Here is a 17,653-nt window from a genome sequence, read left to right as displayed (position 1 = left end):
ACAACTCTGGCATTCTTTAAAATAATTGTACAAAAATAGAAAAAAATATATATATTAAAGGGGAAAAGTGCATTTTTAGATGCTCACTGAACAAACTTTTCTCTTTGCCTTTCTGAACTGAAAATACTCCAGAATGGCTTTGGTATTTTCCTCTTTAGGAAGATATAGCTTCTCTGCATTTCCTCCAGAAAGTTCCTTTGAACTTAAATAATTTAAAGGATCTGCTCTAAATTGAAGAAAAGTTGATTGTTATCATTATTCCAAAAAGTTTTCCAACACAGGTGTCTGAAGGTGCAGGCACACTGTAAAGACTGATAAACCAGTATATTAATTCTTCCATTTTTCAAGAAATGGGCATATTACAGACAGACAGTATTTTCATGATATAAAATAATTTGAAAGCCAACAGTTTAGCTCTTTGAACCAGTTACTGGAAGTCACAGGTTATTTTGTCTAACTGCAAGTATTTTTTCAGGCTTTCCAGTTAGAGAAGACTTTTCTCAGTTAGGGAAGATAGATTTTATATTGTGCTTTATTTGCTTTGTTAGGAATCTTGACTGTCTGATCACAGTGTTTCTATAACATTACATTCCAGTGTCCACATATTGAAAATGAAAGAAGGAGAGATGGAAACATTCAGCAGTGGAATATAAAAATCCTGGAACTGACTTTAGATGTACTGAAGATCTTTGGCTTCCAGTGAAGTGCAAGTTGAAACACACCTATGAAAATCTATTTTAAGTCATCTATTGACAGTTCAGAGATAAAATGGATAATATGTTTAGTGAAAAAACAAACAAACAAACAACTGCAACAGTCTTATGAAAAATACTTAATCATGTAACTCTGAAGCATGAGATCATCAGCTATCAAGTTTTACTATCTCATCATTGACACTAAGTGATTTTTCACTAGCTAGAAGGATCATTTACCTAACATGGAACGTTCTTCTTTTGTTCCAGCTTTGAAAATCAATTTCTTCCCTATTTAATTTGCTGTATGGCTATATGTGCTGCACTTAATGTATTCAGATTTTGTAAAGTAAATAATCTGAGCATCATATATGTATATATTATTCTGTGCGTTGACCACTTATTTCTTTCAGCTTCATGTTATAGTATTAGTCTTACTATTTTCCAATTACCTTTTTTTCTAGAAAAATCTTAATGCTGAGGTTGTCCAGGATGTCTTGTGAGGTTCACATTCCACTTTTTGCTAATGAAAAATGTGAAAACAACTAGTATTTTCTCTTGGTCTTTTAATTGTATTAAATCACAAACAACTGAACACTAATCTTTGCTATTCCACACATGTATTAATGGAGTAGAGGTCTTTGGACAAAAGTAATGGAAATATCAAGCCAATGACAAATATCTTTGGTTTTCTTCTTCCCGTACATGACAGTGTGTTTAAATTATTGAGTTTACTCTGACATTCATAAAGCTTAACTTCCTTTTCGATGATGAAGTATTATCTGTAGAATATATATTTAATGTTTCCCTCTGAGGCAGTGAGAAGTGATTTACCCATGGTCATTAATGCGTCAATGCAAAAATAAAAAAATATTGCTTCTCAGATCTTTTTTCCTCAGATCTGTGATTGTGCATCAATACCACGGTGCTTCGCATAAAAACCAAAACAGCACAAAACACAATTTTTTTTTCTGTTCTTTTCTTTTCTTTCCTGATTTTCTGTTTGTTTGCTTTTCTGATGTTGTTTGAAACTGAAACTGAACTGTAAAGCCTTTTTCATGCAAAATTTTTGGTGGATTTGCAAACAAAGTCTCAAGACCTTAAAAGGACTGAAATAAAAGTAATGGAATTTTTACCATGCATATCATTGTTGTGTTTAGGAAAAGGGAAATAACCAGCAGTCTAGTGATGGATGTTTTCCTCAGCTTCCCTCAAGTTCTTTAGTCTTAGTCTTCCCTGCCTACAGTCTACATGCTAGTCTAAGTTTCCATCTATTTTTATTTATTTTGTCATCCCACATCTTCTCTCTTTGGTTCTTTGTTCTGTTCACAGAGCTATTGTCTTTTGTTTCTCACTAATGTTCTTACCATCCTACATTTTTGTCCCTAGGCATTCCTCCTTGGCTAATTCTTCCTCTTCTCCATTTTAGTCTAACTCCTCTTCTCCTTGCCACTCCTTTCTCCTCTATTTCTTACTTTGTCTGTCATCTTCAGTACAGTAAACCCTGATTTCATCATGGGTTCTTCTCTGCGCTTTTACTTTCAGGTTCCGATGCGCAGTCTTTTTGCCTTTTCCCTCTTGTACGCTTTCTCCCCCACTCAAATCCTATGTGAACTCCACCACCGTCTTCTACTGCACTTTCAGTCCTGGAATCTTTCCTGTGAAGTCATACCAAAAAATGTATTTCAATATTGTCCTGATGGACAAGCTCTCCATGAGCCAGCAATGTTCCCTTGTGGCCACGAATCCCAGTGATATCCTGAGGTGCATTAAGAAGAGCGTGGCCAGCAGGTCGAGGGAGGTTATCCTTCCCCTCTGCTCTGCCCTGGTGAGGGCACATCTGGAGTTCTGTGTCCAGGTCTGGGCTCCCCAGGTCAAGAAAGACAGGGAACTACTGGAGAGAGTCCAGCAGAGGACTGCAAAGATGATGAGGGGACTGGAGCATCTCTTGTATGAGGAAAAGCTGAGAGCTGGGTCTGTTTCGTCTGGAGAAGAGAATGAGAGGGGATCTCATCAATATTTATAAATACCTAATGGGTGGATGTCAAGAGGATGAGGCCAGACTCTTTTCAGTGATGCCCAGCAATAAGACAAGGAGCAATGGGCACAAACGGGAACTCAGGAAGTTCCAACTGAATATGAGGAGAAACTTCTTCACTTTGAGGGTGACTGTGAATTGGAGCAAGCTGCCCAGAGACGTTGTGGAGTCTCCTTCTCCGGAGATATTCAAAACCCACCTGGGGTTGCATTCCTGTGCAACCTGCTCTAGGTGATCCTGCTCTAGTAGGGTGGTTGGAGTAGATGATCTCCAGAGGTCCCTTCCCTGTGATTCTGTGATATAACTATCCAAAGACATTGTACATCTTCACCATGCCACCATCTTTATTGTTCACACACCTCTGTTGTCAACATTCAGGAGAACAAAACAAAACAAAACAAACCCTTCCCAACTTCACAGATAAACTCTCCTATTTCTTCTTTTTGTTTTCTGATTTCTCTAGTCTTTGTTTACTTATGTTTTAAGATTTTATTGTTCTTCCCCTCTTTTAACCATTAATCAGAAGGGACTAAAAGTCTTTGGAAAATGTATTATCAACTCACACCACACAGTTCCTCATAGACTTTATGAAAATTAATTTAAATCCAAACTGTAAAATCCCTAAGTATAAACAAGTTACCAAACAGGTAAACAACAACTCTACCTCTCTTCTGCAAGAAGAAAGACATTGTTGCTTTCTGATCAAGGTCCATGTTTTTTCCAAGGACAAGCCCAATTTGTACTATTCTATTTTCTATTAATTAATCAGCTTAGTCATCTTAAAAAATGGATGTGTTTTGTGAGACAGAAATTCACAAACTACCTAACACAGTAAGCATAATACCAATGGCACACATCTAATAAAAAGTTGATATTGATATGTTTCCATAACTGAATGAAAAGGTCAGCAAGAATAAGAACACTGATTTTTTTAACATAGTGAGTATAGATCTACATTTCAATGAACAATCTGATACAGCCAAAGTTTATCACCTCAAATAGGACAATAATGACAAAACAAAACCCACAAACCAACAGCATTTCAGTAGTGCGCTTAACTTCAACAGTTGTATTCAACATCATTAATCTCTTCTCAGCATGTTTTGCATACTCCAGCTACTTTAAAAAAAAAAAAAATCTTTAATTCTTTAGAATTAGGAACTTTGACTCTTTTTACATTTATTTTACTTGTTTCCTTTTGCTAAATGCTACATTTGCCATGTGTTTCAGTTACACGAGTATATTTTTCAAATCAATTAATAATAAATTATAAAAAGATGGTTCATGTGATGTTTAGCAGTTTTCTAACTACATTAGTATGCCTCTGAAATGGTCCTGAACGTCATTCCCACTGTATCAGCCAAAGTATTATTCACATTTCCCAAATTTATGCAAATAATATAAAACTCTATGGAAAAGATTTTATGGTTAATATTTAAAAAAAATAAAAATCTGAATTGTAGAATTCATGTACACTACTGTAATCATATATACTATTTCTCTGCAATTTAACAAGCAAGGATCCATAACCACATCGTAATCTTTCTTTCACTTATCCCTTCAGTAATATGAGTCTAAGTAAACTAACTTTTGTTTACACCAAGATTTTTAAAGAGGAATTAAATATATATATTTTTGCTTATCATATTTCAGTTTAAAATAGCATCTTCCACTTAAAATATCATATGTAGCCAACATCAATGAAAGATAGCAATGTCCCAACTGAAGACATCAGACAATCAATATGTTGTGTTCTACATTGGAAGACAGTGAGGGAAGAGAGTGTGTACTGACAACTGAAACAGCATTATCGTTTCCTTTTCTACCCACAGAGAGAGCTTCTAGAACTTCAATTATGGTCTTATCTGAAAAATCAGACAGTGAACAAGAGGACAAAGAATGAATTATTCTGTATCATCCTCAAAAGTAGAGTCTATCTTCTCTAGTAGCAGTAACGCTTTTTCCTTTCTCTTTCAGTTTTATTTCTTAATTTATCTCCCTCTATCCCAGGCATGATCTAGTAAAATATCTTCCTTAAAATAGATTTAAACCTTTCCCCCTTTGATATTGTTCATATTTGCATATTTCTTTTTGCAGTGCTGTTCCAATCAAGTAGTTAAAGTATGAATTGCTTAACATTACATATTTGCACAATATTTAATTATATCAGCACCTAGAAAAGAAGTGACATATTCAACCTCAGCACATAAAGCATTAATGGAAAACAAATCTTTTAATTAATAGTTACATACCTCTCTCAGTAGGATACAGCTCAACTCACCAAATTTTTCATATTTCAATTTTCTCTATATGACATAACTATTGTGATTGCTTAGTAAGATGCAGAAAACTGAGGAAAGGGAAGATGGCAATGAACTTATCAAAATGGTTATTTTTAATGTAATGTATTAGAAATCCTGACAATAAAATGGGTAGTTCATACAAGATTCATTGGTCATATGAGGCTTAAAGAGATGTGTTTCTAAAAGTGTATCATTCTGTTACAAAGCTAAAATAATAAATAATTCACTAATGTGAAGAAAAATCCCACACTGATTCTACTTCATATCTATGACTAGATACTAAAACCTAGTTTTTACCATTCCAGAAAGAACATACAATCCCATAACTAAGAACTTAGCACAAAAATCTCCAACGACCCGATTCAGATGCAGGATATTCTGCAGTTAAGTTACTATCACTTTTCCTAAAATTTTCTTGTCAGTAACTCTGATACATAATAATAAATGCTGGAATAAGAGAATAAGAGCAAAAATCTGCACAGACAGCTAGTTTTAAAAAAAAATAAAATATTGCAGATGCCATGAAGTTCCGTAAGGAATCCCCTCATGTCTTCCACAGTCTAAGCTGTCAGAAAAATGAATACAATAATAAGACTGACAAATATATAGCATCCATGATCTGTCCACTAAACAAAAGAAAAAATTACCTAGCAGATAAAATTAAAACTTAGCTGTATTTTATGGAAAATTCTGGGAGTTATTGAAGTCTACACAAAAATCTATATGCTCAATTCCTTTTTTTTTTTTTTTTTTTAATAGCTAAAATTAGTCAAAGATGTTAAATGAGCTTCAATATGTCAACAGGATTTAGATAAAATATTTGTGACCTTCACACAAGGACATCTGCTGAAAAAGCTGAAGGTAAATTAACAGATATAGGAAAGAAATAATTTTATAAAGGGTATTTATATTGTTAAAATAAGTTAAATACTATAAGTTAGAATGTTTCATGGAACATTTCTGATACGTTGACTCAGTTCTGGAGATCAGAAAACCATGCAATTCCAGCTGATTTCCGTATGGCTAACTATATAGAGAAATAGGGGAAAGGGCACCTTGAGGCACATTAAGGAAGTTCTTGTCGGTGATATTTTAATTAGGGCTAGTGACCTTCAAAGAAGTAGGTAATTTAAGAAGTGGAAAAGAAAAAGGTGTTCACTGGATTTTCAAAGTATAGAAATGATCTCATAGAAATCTTTACTAGATAGATGAGTAGTGCTGCTATAATTGCTGAATTACTTATTTAAAACACACGGAAATATTGTTTTCACAATTTAAATCTAGCAAGTTTCATACAAGGGATCAAATATGCAATAAAGTTCATTTTAAACCTACTTACCTATGACCTTTAAAACAAGTGGTAGCAAATGTCACTGTCTGGCAATAGAAAATGTAGATTTAAATGGGTTAAACACCGGCCTATCAGAGAAAAGTAATTATTTATTCAGCATGGAAATGCACGTTACTAAGAATTAAATACATATCCAGTGGAGGAATACCATTATTTTCATTTACAAAAAAGGTCCTAAGATATGGCAACAAGAAAATACACAGTACTGATATATAGATTATTAATTTTGTTTGTTCTTACATGATTTATTTTGCCAAAAATTAATCAAAAATATATTAAGCACAAGCTTGTAAAATTTTTAGCAAAGTCTATGGCATTACCAAGGCACAATGCCCCCAAACTATGAAGACATGATGATCACATGTAATCCTAGTCAACCAAGAAATATGTACAGTGGAGATTTTATCAAGATACTGGTCCGGTAAACATGAATTGAAGGTGATATTAATAAAATGAGACATTCATACTAATAGGTACATGATAATTTTACTTCAAAAATCACCAGAAATTTCATACTTATGCTGAAAAATGTTCTCCTCATATAATTAGCCATTATAAACTCTTAGACATAGAGATTTACTGTATATTTAAGCTGTATTTGCCCATTAAGAACAGATTTCTTTTTTTCCCCCCAAAAAAGTCTCTGTATTCTAAGAGTGTTTAGATGTTAATGCCTGGACATTATCTACAACCTTAACTACATAAGCAAATTATAAGGTAGCAGTTACCCAGGTTTCCAGTGAATGCTTAGGCATGGGTTCAGGGTGCAGTATGCCATTGCAAACTAAACAGCTCATGCAGGATGATATAGCAGGGTGGTGATTGCTTATTCTGTGTTAGATTACACAGCACAAGAAATAACAGGGACTTCTGCCATGTTTGTGGAACAGAAAGGTTACAGAAGCATAACAGCAGATTTTACTTCTTCAATAGCCTGGTACATAAATTGGGGCAAAAAGCAAACATAAAATTACAACAGAAAAGGGGAAAAAAACCCCAACAAACAAAACTAAAAAAACCGCAAACAACACAAGAACAAAAAACCTCCAGCAGAATTATAAAACACTGGTGATGAATAACAATTCCTATTAAAATTTAAAACTGTCATGCAATCATGTAAGAGAATATTATTAATCATGTTATTTGTTTTATAGAAACACACATTCAGAGAAAGGGCAGAAACAGATAAGATTGGATTGAAATCACTGAAATACTACAGATAAAAATCAGAATTCTAAAAGTTGAAATAGGAATTTGGGCATCTAAATGTACTTTGGAGCTCCCAGATTCAAGCAAGTCAGAAACACTTATATCTCCAAATTTCTATTTCTATTTTTAGGAATCTGTAATTTCAATATTTAAAAAGTTTTCTAGAGGAATTTTAAAGATCTAAAAGGGAAATGTGATTATACAAATATGACTGTGCTGTAAAGATAATGTACTATTGCAATGACACGACCATCACAATATCAGGGTTAAGACTGTGTGTATTCAAAATAAACTTGAGGTTTTCCCTGAAGTTCAATGACCAAAGTTTTTATAAAAATTCAGGGCTTATTCTTTGGTTAACTTTAAACCTCAGGGACTATACGAGGCATAAACCAAATCCATGTATAATAGAGCAACGCTACCAAAGGAGGTCTGAGGTCCATTTCTGAAAGTATTTTTGCTACATCTAAGAGAGTTGCTGGGGTAAACAAGAGAGAAGCTGAATGTGGGATCTGCTACTACTTACCAGCTCAACACATCTACCTAAACACATCCCATTCTGTTTATGAAGATGAACTGTTTTCTTCAAAGACAGCTTGATTTCCTCATGTCATCAGTAATGTTCACAATCTGTCTACTGCACAAAATAGGCACAATATTTTCCTATCCATAGCACAATCTTTCACATCCATCATAAGTCATTTTCAGACAGGAATATGTGTCAAGCATAAATTCCTCATATTAGTATGAGAATGATATGATCAGTATCATATCACTCTAGAACAGCCAACACTTGAGAGGCAAAGAACTAAAAAGAACTAAAACTTTTTCTTTTTCTAGTTCTAATACTTCCTACAGTATTTTCCACAATGTGAATATTATAATGCTATTGAATTTAAGAGAACCAATAAGTAGAAAAAATGTATAATAATTCAGCATCCACTACACTGAATTATTTTCATGGAAAAATGGTGTAGCACCATCACGATATAGATTAGAGATAATCAGAATGAAAAACTACTATTGATATTCATAAAACCAACTCAAGATGATAGCAGCACCTTTTACAGGATTTGTGCATATTAGAATTGCAAAGTCATGCTCAGGCTTTTATAACACAAATTCACTAATGAAATGTGCAGAGACAGGCAGAAGCAATGAACTGGCTGTTTCTCTTATACTACCCAAACACAGCAAGTTGTAGTTGCTTTTCTGTTTCATTCTCTCAAGATGACCATGTTGCAGCAGGTAACTATCAGAAAAACAGTTCTGATCAAGACCAGTACCAGAATCCAACTCTAGCGCGAAGTTAATAGTTTACATGGGCAGCAGTCTTTAAAATAAAGTATCAACCTAACATATTAAAACTCGGTTCCCAAAGGTCCTGTTCATCTATGCAACTTAATGACTGCAGTACTAACACATACATTAAAACTAATGTGTGAACATCTAATTCTAGTAGAACATTTACTTCTACATGTTGTTAGACTTGCATGTTTTCCAGGCATCTTGATGTCCCTAGTTAAATATGGTTTCTTTAACTGTGTACATGTAACTTCCCCCCCCCCCCCCCCCCCCCCCAGACTCCTATAATACACGCAGTAACAATATATATTTTAGCTGTTACGGCATTAATAATTTCTTCACTGTTTACGCACACAATTTGTCTGGATTTTATTTAGACCACTGCATTATTTGCTGATGTTTCAATCTCTTTTTTTTTTTTTTTCCTTCCTTTAAGCTTATATTAAATATTCTGGGACAGGTTAACCTTGACGCATGCATTCATCTCTTCACCTACTCCAAGTTATTTTATACAGAGCATTAATCATTGTGACTGCTAAATTAGCCTTATTAGATTGTCATTTAAGTGTCTAAAAATAGCAGTGTGGTCAGAGTGCATTTTAAACAAAGTGGATATGGAAATCCAAAAGCTTAAAAGTTAAGTTCAGAAATTCTAACGTTTTAGATAAATATCATAATGCCCTCATCATAAATGGCAGCTTATGCATGCAATCAGCTTCAGAAAAGCTTCTTCACAATAACCCCATGCATTTATTGCTCCTTTGAAACTTCCTTTTATCTCTGAATTTCTTCATACTGCATTTTTCTTTTTTCTCTTCAAGCTCCTTTTACTCCAAGTTAGAGTATTCTCATCCTTTGGTTTCTTCTGCCTCTTCCTGCATCCCCCAGCATTCTTCTCCACTCACCTGTTTCTCTTTTTGAGTTCTAACTACACACTTGTAAGCTTCTTCCCAATGCAAACAGTGGGTGAAACATTGTTCGAGTAATATTACCTGACATCACTCTACCCATATTTCCCTCAATTATAGACACATATGGTGGGGTGTGTGTTTATGCAACTTCTGTTGCTTAGAATCTGTATCAGTCAGTTTTCTATGGTGCCGTATATCTCTGCATTCACGGGTGTGGGTACATGCATGTACATTGCAACAACTGGTTGCAAGGAAGACGAAGAGGTAAGATTTTGTGTTATTTTATAACATTTTACCAGGTAAACAAAGAGCTTTGAAAATGTTATTCAATGTACTATTTCTGAAAACTACAAAAAATAAGAAGCTGCTGTGGAACCAAAGAGGAAGGGCAAGAAATCAGATATTACTAGAAATATCCAGCAGATTAACTTTTCCGAAGTGCTTGGATTTAATCTCATCTAGAACTGTGCAGATGTTAAAATTGATCACTCATAAACTTTTAAAAATTAAATTATTTAAACCATTTTCATATCACATTTGTTTTTCCCTACCCACAATTTTCTAGTTCATGAGGTACTGTAAATATATTCACCATGGTGTCATGAAATTAATATAGAATTCTTCTGGAAAATTATTTTCAAAATTTTTTATTCATGAAGCCCTGATCTTAACACTTAACAGTTACTTAGTTGGGGAATTTAAACATATCATTGTAATCTGTGTACATATTAAAAACAGCCCAGGATATGGTCCTGAATACTGTAACAAGCTAAATAGAAATCACAAACTATATTAAAAAGCACTATTCTACAAATAATTTGAAAATAGCAAATTCTTTTATGTAAATCACACTCTAACAGACAATTCAGGCAGAAAATGCAAACATTCATTCAATAAATTATTAGTTATGAATTGCTCACCTGTCTGTATTCTCCTTTTCACATCAAGTGAAATAACAGACTAAGCAAACATTTAAGATGTCTGAATTCAATAGATGTTTCAGTATCGAAACCACTTTCACTGAATCTCATCTCTCTTATCTCAGATGGGATTTTAGATTCTTGTTTGGAATGGAATGGAAGCTAATAATGCTCACTTCCAGTGCTCATCTCTTACTCAGAAACATGCCACCCCCAAAATGTACGCAACAAAAAAAGACCCCTTATGTTACACTAAGATGTGAAATAAGCCAATTCTGCTACATAGAATATAAAATTATTTGCTTGTCATTACTATGTTCAGTGACAGAAGAATATTATTACAATAAATAGATATCACCATATCAATATTCACCATTACATGTATCATCTAAAAGGCTGTGGAAAAAATTATTTGTATTGTATATCATTTGTGTGTGTGTATGTATATATATGGGACTATTTACGTCTGGTTCACTGTAATTATGACAATGGTGAAACAAGGAAGAAAATACAAATTATACGAAAACTATAAAAGCTTATGTAATAACGTTTTGTATACTCTACAAAAAGAAGTACATTTGATATTTACCTTAATAACACAATTTTTTTTAAAGGTGAAAGTCTTTAAATTATCATCTTAAGCTAGTATGACACAGCTGATTTGGTTTTGTACCATTAAACTTTGAAGTACCATCTCTCACTTTCAGATTCTGAGAATCTTTTATGTAATTCAAGATTATCAGAAAATTTACTTCTGGCTTGCATGGATTTTGATAATGTCCGGTTTTTTCACTACTCTCTTCCTGATTCCCATCCTTCTAGTCAGTGGCTCTTGCTGTTGAGTATTAGCATTGTATATCAAATGTTTTGGATGATAGTGATGCCATGATTCCTCCTATTATTATTTTCACAAATCTTCCTGAAGCAGAACATTTTAAAGACAAATATTTTTCTGCCAATGATACACTTTTTTGGGATAGATATTCAGTTTCTTTCTTTTTTTTTTAAACACACACTCTGCACAAGATGCAGACGATTTTTAATGTACATGATAAAGTAAAACAGTTTGATTGTCTTTTATGCTATTATTCTTCACAAAGAAGAATTTAAAAATTAAAAGCTGCAAATTTTTTTAAATCACTTTAAATGTACTAGTGCACTTTGGAGTTTTTAAACATAAATTATGCAATCTGACAAACTCTATGATGATTTTCTCTTTGAGGATGTTACAGAAAGACAGAGGTTAGTTGCATCTAAGTTGTTATATGTCCTTGAGTTACATATTTAAGTAGTTAAAACTATTCTGCTGGGAGATTTTGGCTGAAAATGCAAGACAAAGGAATGATGAACAAGTTAGGACAAATACAGGCACATCAGAACTAACTGTGTTGAAGTCATCACCATCTGCCCTACTTTAACTCGTAGATAAAGAGGTTCTTTATTTTCTATGAGTAACAACAGAAAAAGTGACACGCCAGTCTGCATACTGAACCCACAACATTTGAAATCTGTACCTAAGGAAAATGTGATGGAGTACCAATTTAAATCACCTATGCCTTGGGCTGCAGAAGGAATCAGTAGAAAATTGTTTTGGTTCAAAGAAGTAATTAACAGAAGTACAGCAAAATAACATTTAGGTGCAGCTTTCTGCTTTTACAATGAAGCCGATTATGATCAAGAATGTTGACTCTAATTTTTCTCCAAGGAGGAGGATCATAGGTCCTAGTAAACATGAGACTGAGGAAGGGCCACCAGGTTCAAGAAAACAGTGAAGCAACTCCATACTCTTGAACTGTATTATGCGACTATCACAGAATACTTGTGATTTGGTATTCCTTAACCTGGAATTTTCCATAATGGTGAGTCATTTTACAGCATGGGAAGTTTCCAATAAATTCTAACACCCCACATCCTTTAAAGAGGAAGTTGGGAATACACATACAATGTGTGTGCAACAAATCATTCAACATCCATACAATTTTGAATCAGAATAGTAACTCTTAGAGTGAAACTACTCAAAAGATTGAGACAATTATGATAAAACAAACTTCCAGCTTTAACCTCAACTAAGGAAAATAAAATGGAAAATAGACCTCAGAACTTAAATATACATACAAATGTACACATACATAAATATACTTCTACATTGCAAAGATTTACCTTCTAAAACCGATGTTACAAAAGTGGTCAGAATTTCCCCAAATTTTAGCTAGCATTGTATAGTTTTAATTCCTCTACTTTGGATGTAAATTTTAGATGAAAGATTCAAACCAAATAAAACTTTAAATTGGATCATAGTTTTGGAATGGATATATCATTATTCTCTCAGGAAAAACAAACCAAAACAAATGAAAACAACGAATCACCAAAAAAACATCATAAGAAAACCAAAGGCTGATTTTCTATGTATTTCTCTAGCTGTATCAGAGAAGAAATAGTCAACTTTTAACTGAAGAGAAATTTCTTTTCTTCTTCAAAACCTCTGCTAATGAATGGCACTGTGATGTCATTTCTCCATAAGCTGTGTCACTCATGCTTTCACTGAAACTATCAGCCATGGGAAACCTGTCATTCAAACCGTAAATTACTCTCTTTCTTTTCCCTCTTAGCTCCTCCTTTTGAAAATGATGGAGAATATCATCGCTATTACCTTATCACTCTCCTTTTAAAAGAAACATTTAATTAGTAATGCTAAGGAGAGAGCAAGCAGCATAAAAATATTTCTGATAAAAACCTATGAAATTAGTTAAAACTAAAAACTACACTAGTTAAAAGGATTAATATATGTAGATAAACTATCAACTACAATATGAGAATCTTCATAGATAAAATACAGGTGATGATATCTAGAATACAAATTGCTAGGAAGAAGTAATAGCAGCACCACTATTAAAGGTAACATTTAAAGATGTAAAAATTTTCTTAGCGCTTCTTGAACTAAAGCTTAAGTTTACAATACATGTTTTATGATGTTTTACCATGTAACTCCTGAAATTTGAAAGAAAATAAGTGAAAAGAATTGTCCTTTCTAGAGTAAAAACACATTTGCTTAACATATAAATATATAAATAAATATATAAATAAATAAACCACTGCTCATTTTTGAGATTTAAAAAAAAAAAAAAGAAATACGCAAAAGGTTGACTTTGGGAAGGTTGGGCTTTACTGCACTTGAAATTATACTCTAAGGAATGGAAAAAATAGAAATAGCTTGAAAAACATACCCATAAAAGACATACAACATTCCTTGTTCAAACACATTTACAGTAACATTAAAGAAAATCTAACATTGATTTGAATTAATCTCTTTCCAAGATTAAACTAATCCTTCTCAAAGGGAAAGATTTTTGTCCAAAGATATGTATTTTACCATTAATAACAACTATTTCACCTGAGAATTATATCTTAACCAGAACTGTACCAACTTTTAAAAGATGTTAATATTGATCCTAGGAATTGCTGCCTGAAAAGTCTTAACATCTGTATCAAGAACAGTGCAGAAAATACTTAAAGAGAAATTTTACAAAGACAGTGATAGTCATGTCAGTGAGGAAAGATGAGATCAAAATGACTGTGCAAATAATATTTTTGTTGAACGAAGAAAAAACCCTAATAAAACCCCTATACCTAACTATATTTAACAATACTTAATCTACAATGAGAGTAGTCCTAGTAAATGTAATGAAGTTAGTCTTTCAAAAGTATCTTTAGTAATCAAAGGATTTTAAACAATAAATAAACAATAAATAAAACCTACATGAAATAAAAACTCCTTACAGGTTTAAGATATCAAGTAAGGCGTACATTTAATTATCAGTAAACTGTCAAGAAGAAGACTGAGATCAAAGTATACTGCATAGGTAAAGAGTATGGTCGCCAGGATTCCCTCAAAACCAATTAATTCCTAATATGCAGAGAAGTGAAACCAAATCATTTTTAGCAGCAGAGAGGAGAGAGGTTCATCTCACCTAACTTTAGAATATCTACACTCAAATTCAGCACCAACAGGCAATGAAGCATTTTATAGATGAGGGAGGGGTAAGATAGCTGTACATGATTCATTTGAACTTAGCAAAGACATCTAAGGTCAGAGGAATCAGCCTTAGAAAAGACTACCCTTTCCACAGACTATAAAGACAGTTTTTATAACTAGATCATTTGCAGATGCCTAGATAGTCCTCTTTGCATCTCGGTTGTTATAAAAATTTTACAGTGAGTGAAAAAACTGTGATCAGCTCCACTGATGACAGGAGCTTCAGAACCTTGACTTAAGATAAGCCATAAGATGACAAAGGCAATTCAAAACTAACTTTGGAAAAGGAAAATAAAAAGTAGGGAGCTGTGAAATTGTACAGAAGATAAGTATCTTTTCTACCTAAATTTAGAAAGAGTGGTGACAAAGTGCAAATCCTTACATATAGTGAAGAATTCTGAAGTACTTATAGCAACACAAGGCACTCAACACTGGCCATCTTCTGCCTTTCTAATGCATAGTAGTAGTCAAAAAAAGAAAAAAAAAAAATTACCTCTGCTAAGCAATGTTGTAATAGGGCAATGACTCAGTTAGAAAGAGGATAGAAATAAAACAGTAGGTATCATAAAATGTGGGATGTTCTTGCCTGAAATGAACTTGGGCACTTCATTTAAGAAGACTTAACATAAACAGATAACAGTCAGAAAAAATCTATAAAATAAATAGAGATTTAAGAGTTTCATTCCAAGACTACATCTATGCATTAGTTTAGAAAAGAGAAAATATACTCCCCTAGAAGCAGAACTCCTAAATAAAGATACATAAAAAAATCAATAGACTATCCCCGAATTTGATGGTTTACATCCTTGAATTATGCATCACTGCCTGCAAGCCATACCTCTAATCTGCATTGCAATCGTTAAAATAATCTTTTTTTTTATTAAGTTCACGATAATGGAATTGAAGCCTTACTTTTGCCCTCCTACAGAACTAAAAACCTCCTTACCCCAATGTCTGCATCAACATTTAAATATTTTTTTTTTTAACTTTTGTTTGATATTTTACTGGTGGCAATATTCAAGAAATAACTATCTATCTACATCACTGTTTGCAATACCAATATGGGATTTCAAAAGAGCCCCTACTGAAGAGATCAAGCAGCTCTACCTCTCAGATTTGTTTTATCAGTCTGTCTGAAGATGGGTAAAGACAATATTGTAGCAGCTTATGCTCACTTAACATTTGGAAGATTGTTTTTCTTTTCTCACTCCCCACAGCCATATGGATTAGAAACTCATTTATTTCTCTTTGTTATGAAAACACAATCTGAAGCAGAAGTATGTAGCAAATTCAAAAAGAAGGATAATTATGCAACAAGTAAGATACTGCATAATCTCATTATACCATAGATGGGGGTTGACAATAAGAGTGACAAGAACATTTTGAATTAAAAGTCAACAAAATTAAAATGCATAAAATGAAATACATTTTAACATAATGTTTATCTGCAGCAAGAAACAACTGAAGCCTAAAACTTAGTAAAATTTTAAAATAAATGCGCTCTTTGTGTAGACAGAAGAATAGAAGTAACTTAACAGGATAAAATCGTTGGCCACAACTACCAATATTCTTCCTTTAGTCCAAGCTACTAATCATTTGGGATTAAGAAAAGATGCAACTCTAGTATAGAACTCTATCATTCAATTTTCCATGTGGATTTTGGACACCATCTGTCTGGTATGCATACCTTTGATCTCAGTAAAATCCATGTGAATAGCTTATGAGCATAGCAAGGCTTTTTTATTATTATTAGCTGCAAATGACTCTGCAGTAGATGACTAAAAATTAAATGCTGCTTAATATTTATCTGTTTTTAAATAAACTGGGATTTGTTTGGATATGATTTTGATTTATTTGTGTTGCTTCATTTTATTTTTACAATCAGATTAAATGTTCCAAAAATAAAGCAAACATTATTATTTTACTTTTTTTCCTAATTAAAACACCAGTTGTAACACACTGGGATCAATACTGTGGGAAAACAACTTTACAATACATAGCAAGACAAAAGAGTTTTTGCAGTACATTTTTAGTCCTCAGAATACCTCCCTGAGACTTAATGGAGTAATGCTAAGGCTACGGTTTTGATGTTTGTTTGCTTTTTACACCTTTTGTCTTGTCAAAAGCTGAATTAGTTTGTATATTTAATTATCTAAACACTTTCAGTGTAGTTGTCTATATTCCACTGCTTTGCTTATATTTTCAGGAATGTATAGCACATGTATTTTAAGTCTTTGCAGAAACTTAATTCTCATTATTGAAAGAACATACCCAAATGCTTTCTTCTTGACGATACTGCTTCCAGTTTCGTCCACTATCACTAAACATCAGAAGGTAGCTTGTTACCCAATCGGAGCTCCCGTAGCCACCTTGAGTAGCAACAGCAGTAATCTCAGTTCTTTCACCAAGATCAATCTGAAGCCATTGATATTTATTGGACACAAGTGGAGACCAGCCACCAGCACCTTAAAAAAAATGAAGCAAGTTAACAAAATAATTATATAGGCAAAAATTTATTAATTCATTTGAGCAACCTAATCTAGTGAAAGATGTCCTTGTCCAAGGCACTATAAGATATTTAAAGGTCCTTTCCAACCCAAACCATTCTACCATTCTATGATTCTATGATTCTAATTCAGGATTTAGTTGCACCAAAAGTGTCTTGATATTATTTAGCAACTGTTGTAAAAATCGATACAGATTACTTGATATATGTAACTAATTGTAACTATTAAAAGTATTTGTGAATTTATTCACTCATTTTTTTTCTCTCTCTAACTTTTGTAATGAATTTTGCAGAGGAGTAACTTATCCAATTAGACAAAGCTCTTTAAGTAAAAACCTCATAATCTTTTTTATTTGTTTTATATATCTCAAGGTCATAAGATCTC

General features: G+C 33.1%; 1 protein-coding gene across 1 annotated transcript in view; it reads right to left on the bottom strand.

The window, feature by feature from the left end:
* CNTNAP4 (contactin associated protein family member 4) overlaps positions 1-17,653 on the bottom strand; it is a 256,306-nt gene that overhangs the window by 140,788 nt on the left and 97,865 nt on the right. Inside the window, exon 3 of the mRNA XM_075740548.1 lies at positions 17,034-17,227. Within this exon, the coding sequence (XP_075596663.1) occupies positions 17,034-17,227 (194 nt within the window). The remainder of the gene's footprint in view (positions 1-17,033; positions 17,228-17,653) is intronic.

Source organism: Balearica regulorum, chromosome Z, assembly GCF_011004875.1.
Source record: "Balearica regulorum gibbericeps isolate bBalReg1 chromosome Z, bBalReg1.pri, whole genome shotgun sequence".
Taxonomy (NCBI): Eukaryota; Metazoa; Chordata; class Aves; order Gruiformes; family Gruidae; genus Balearica; species Balearica regulorum.
This window is presented reverse-complemented; position numbering and strand designations above follow the sequence as displayed.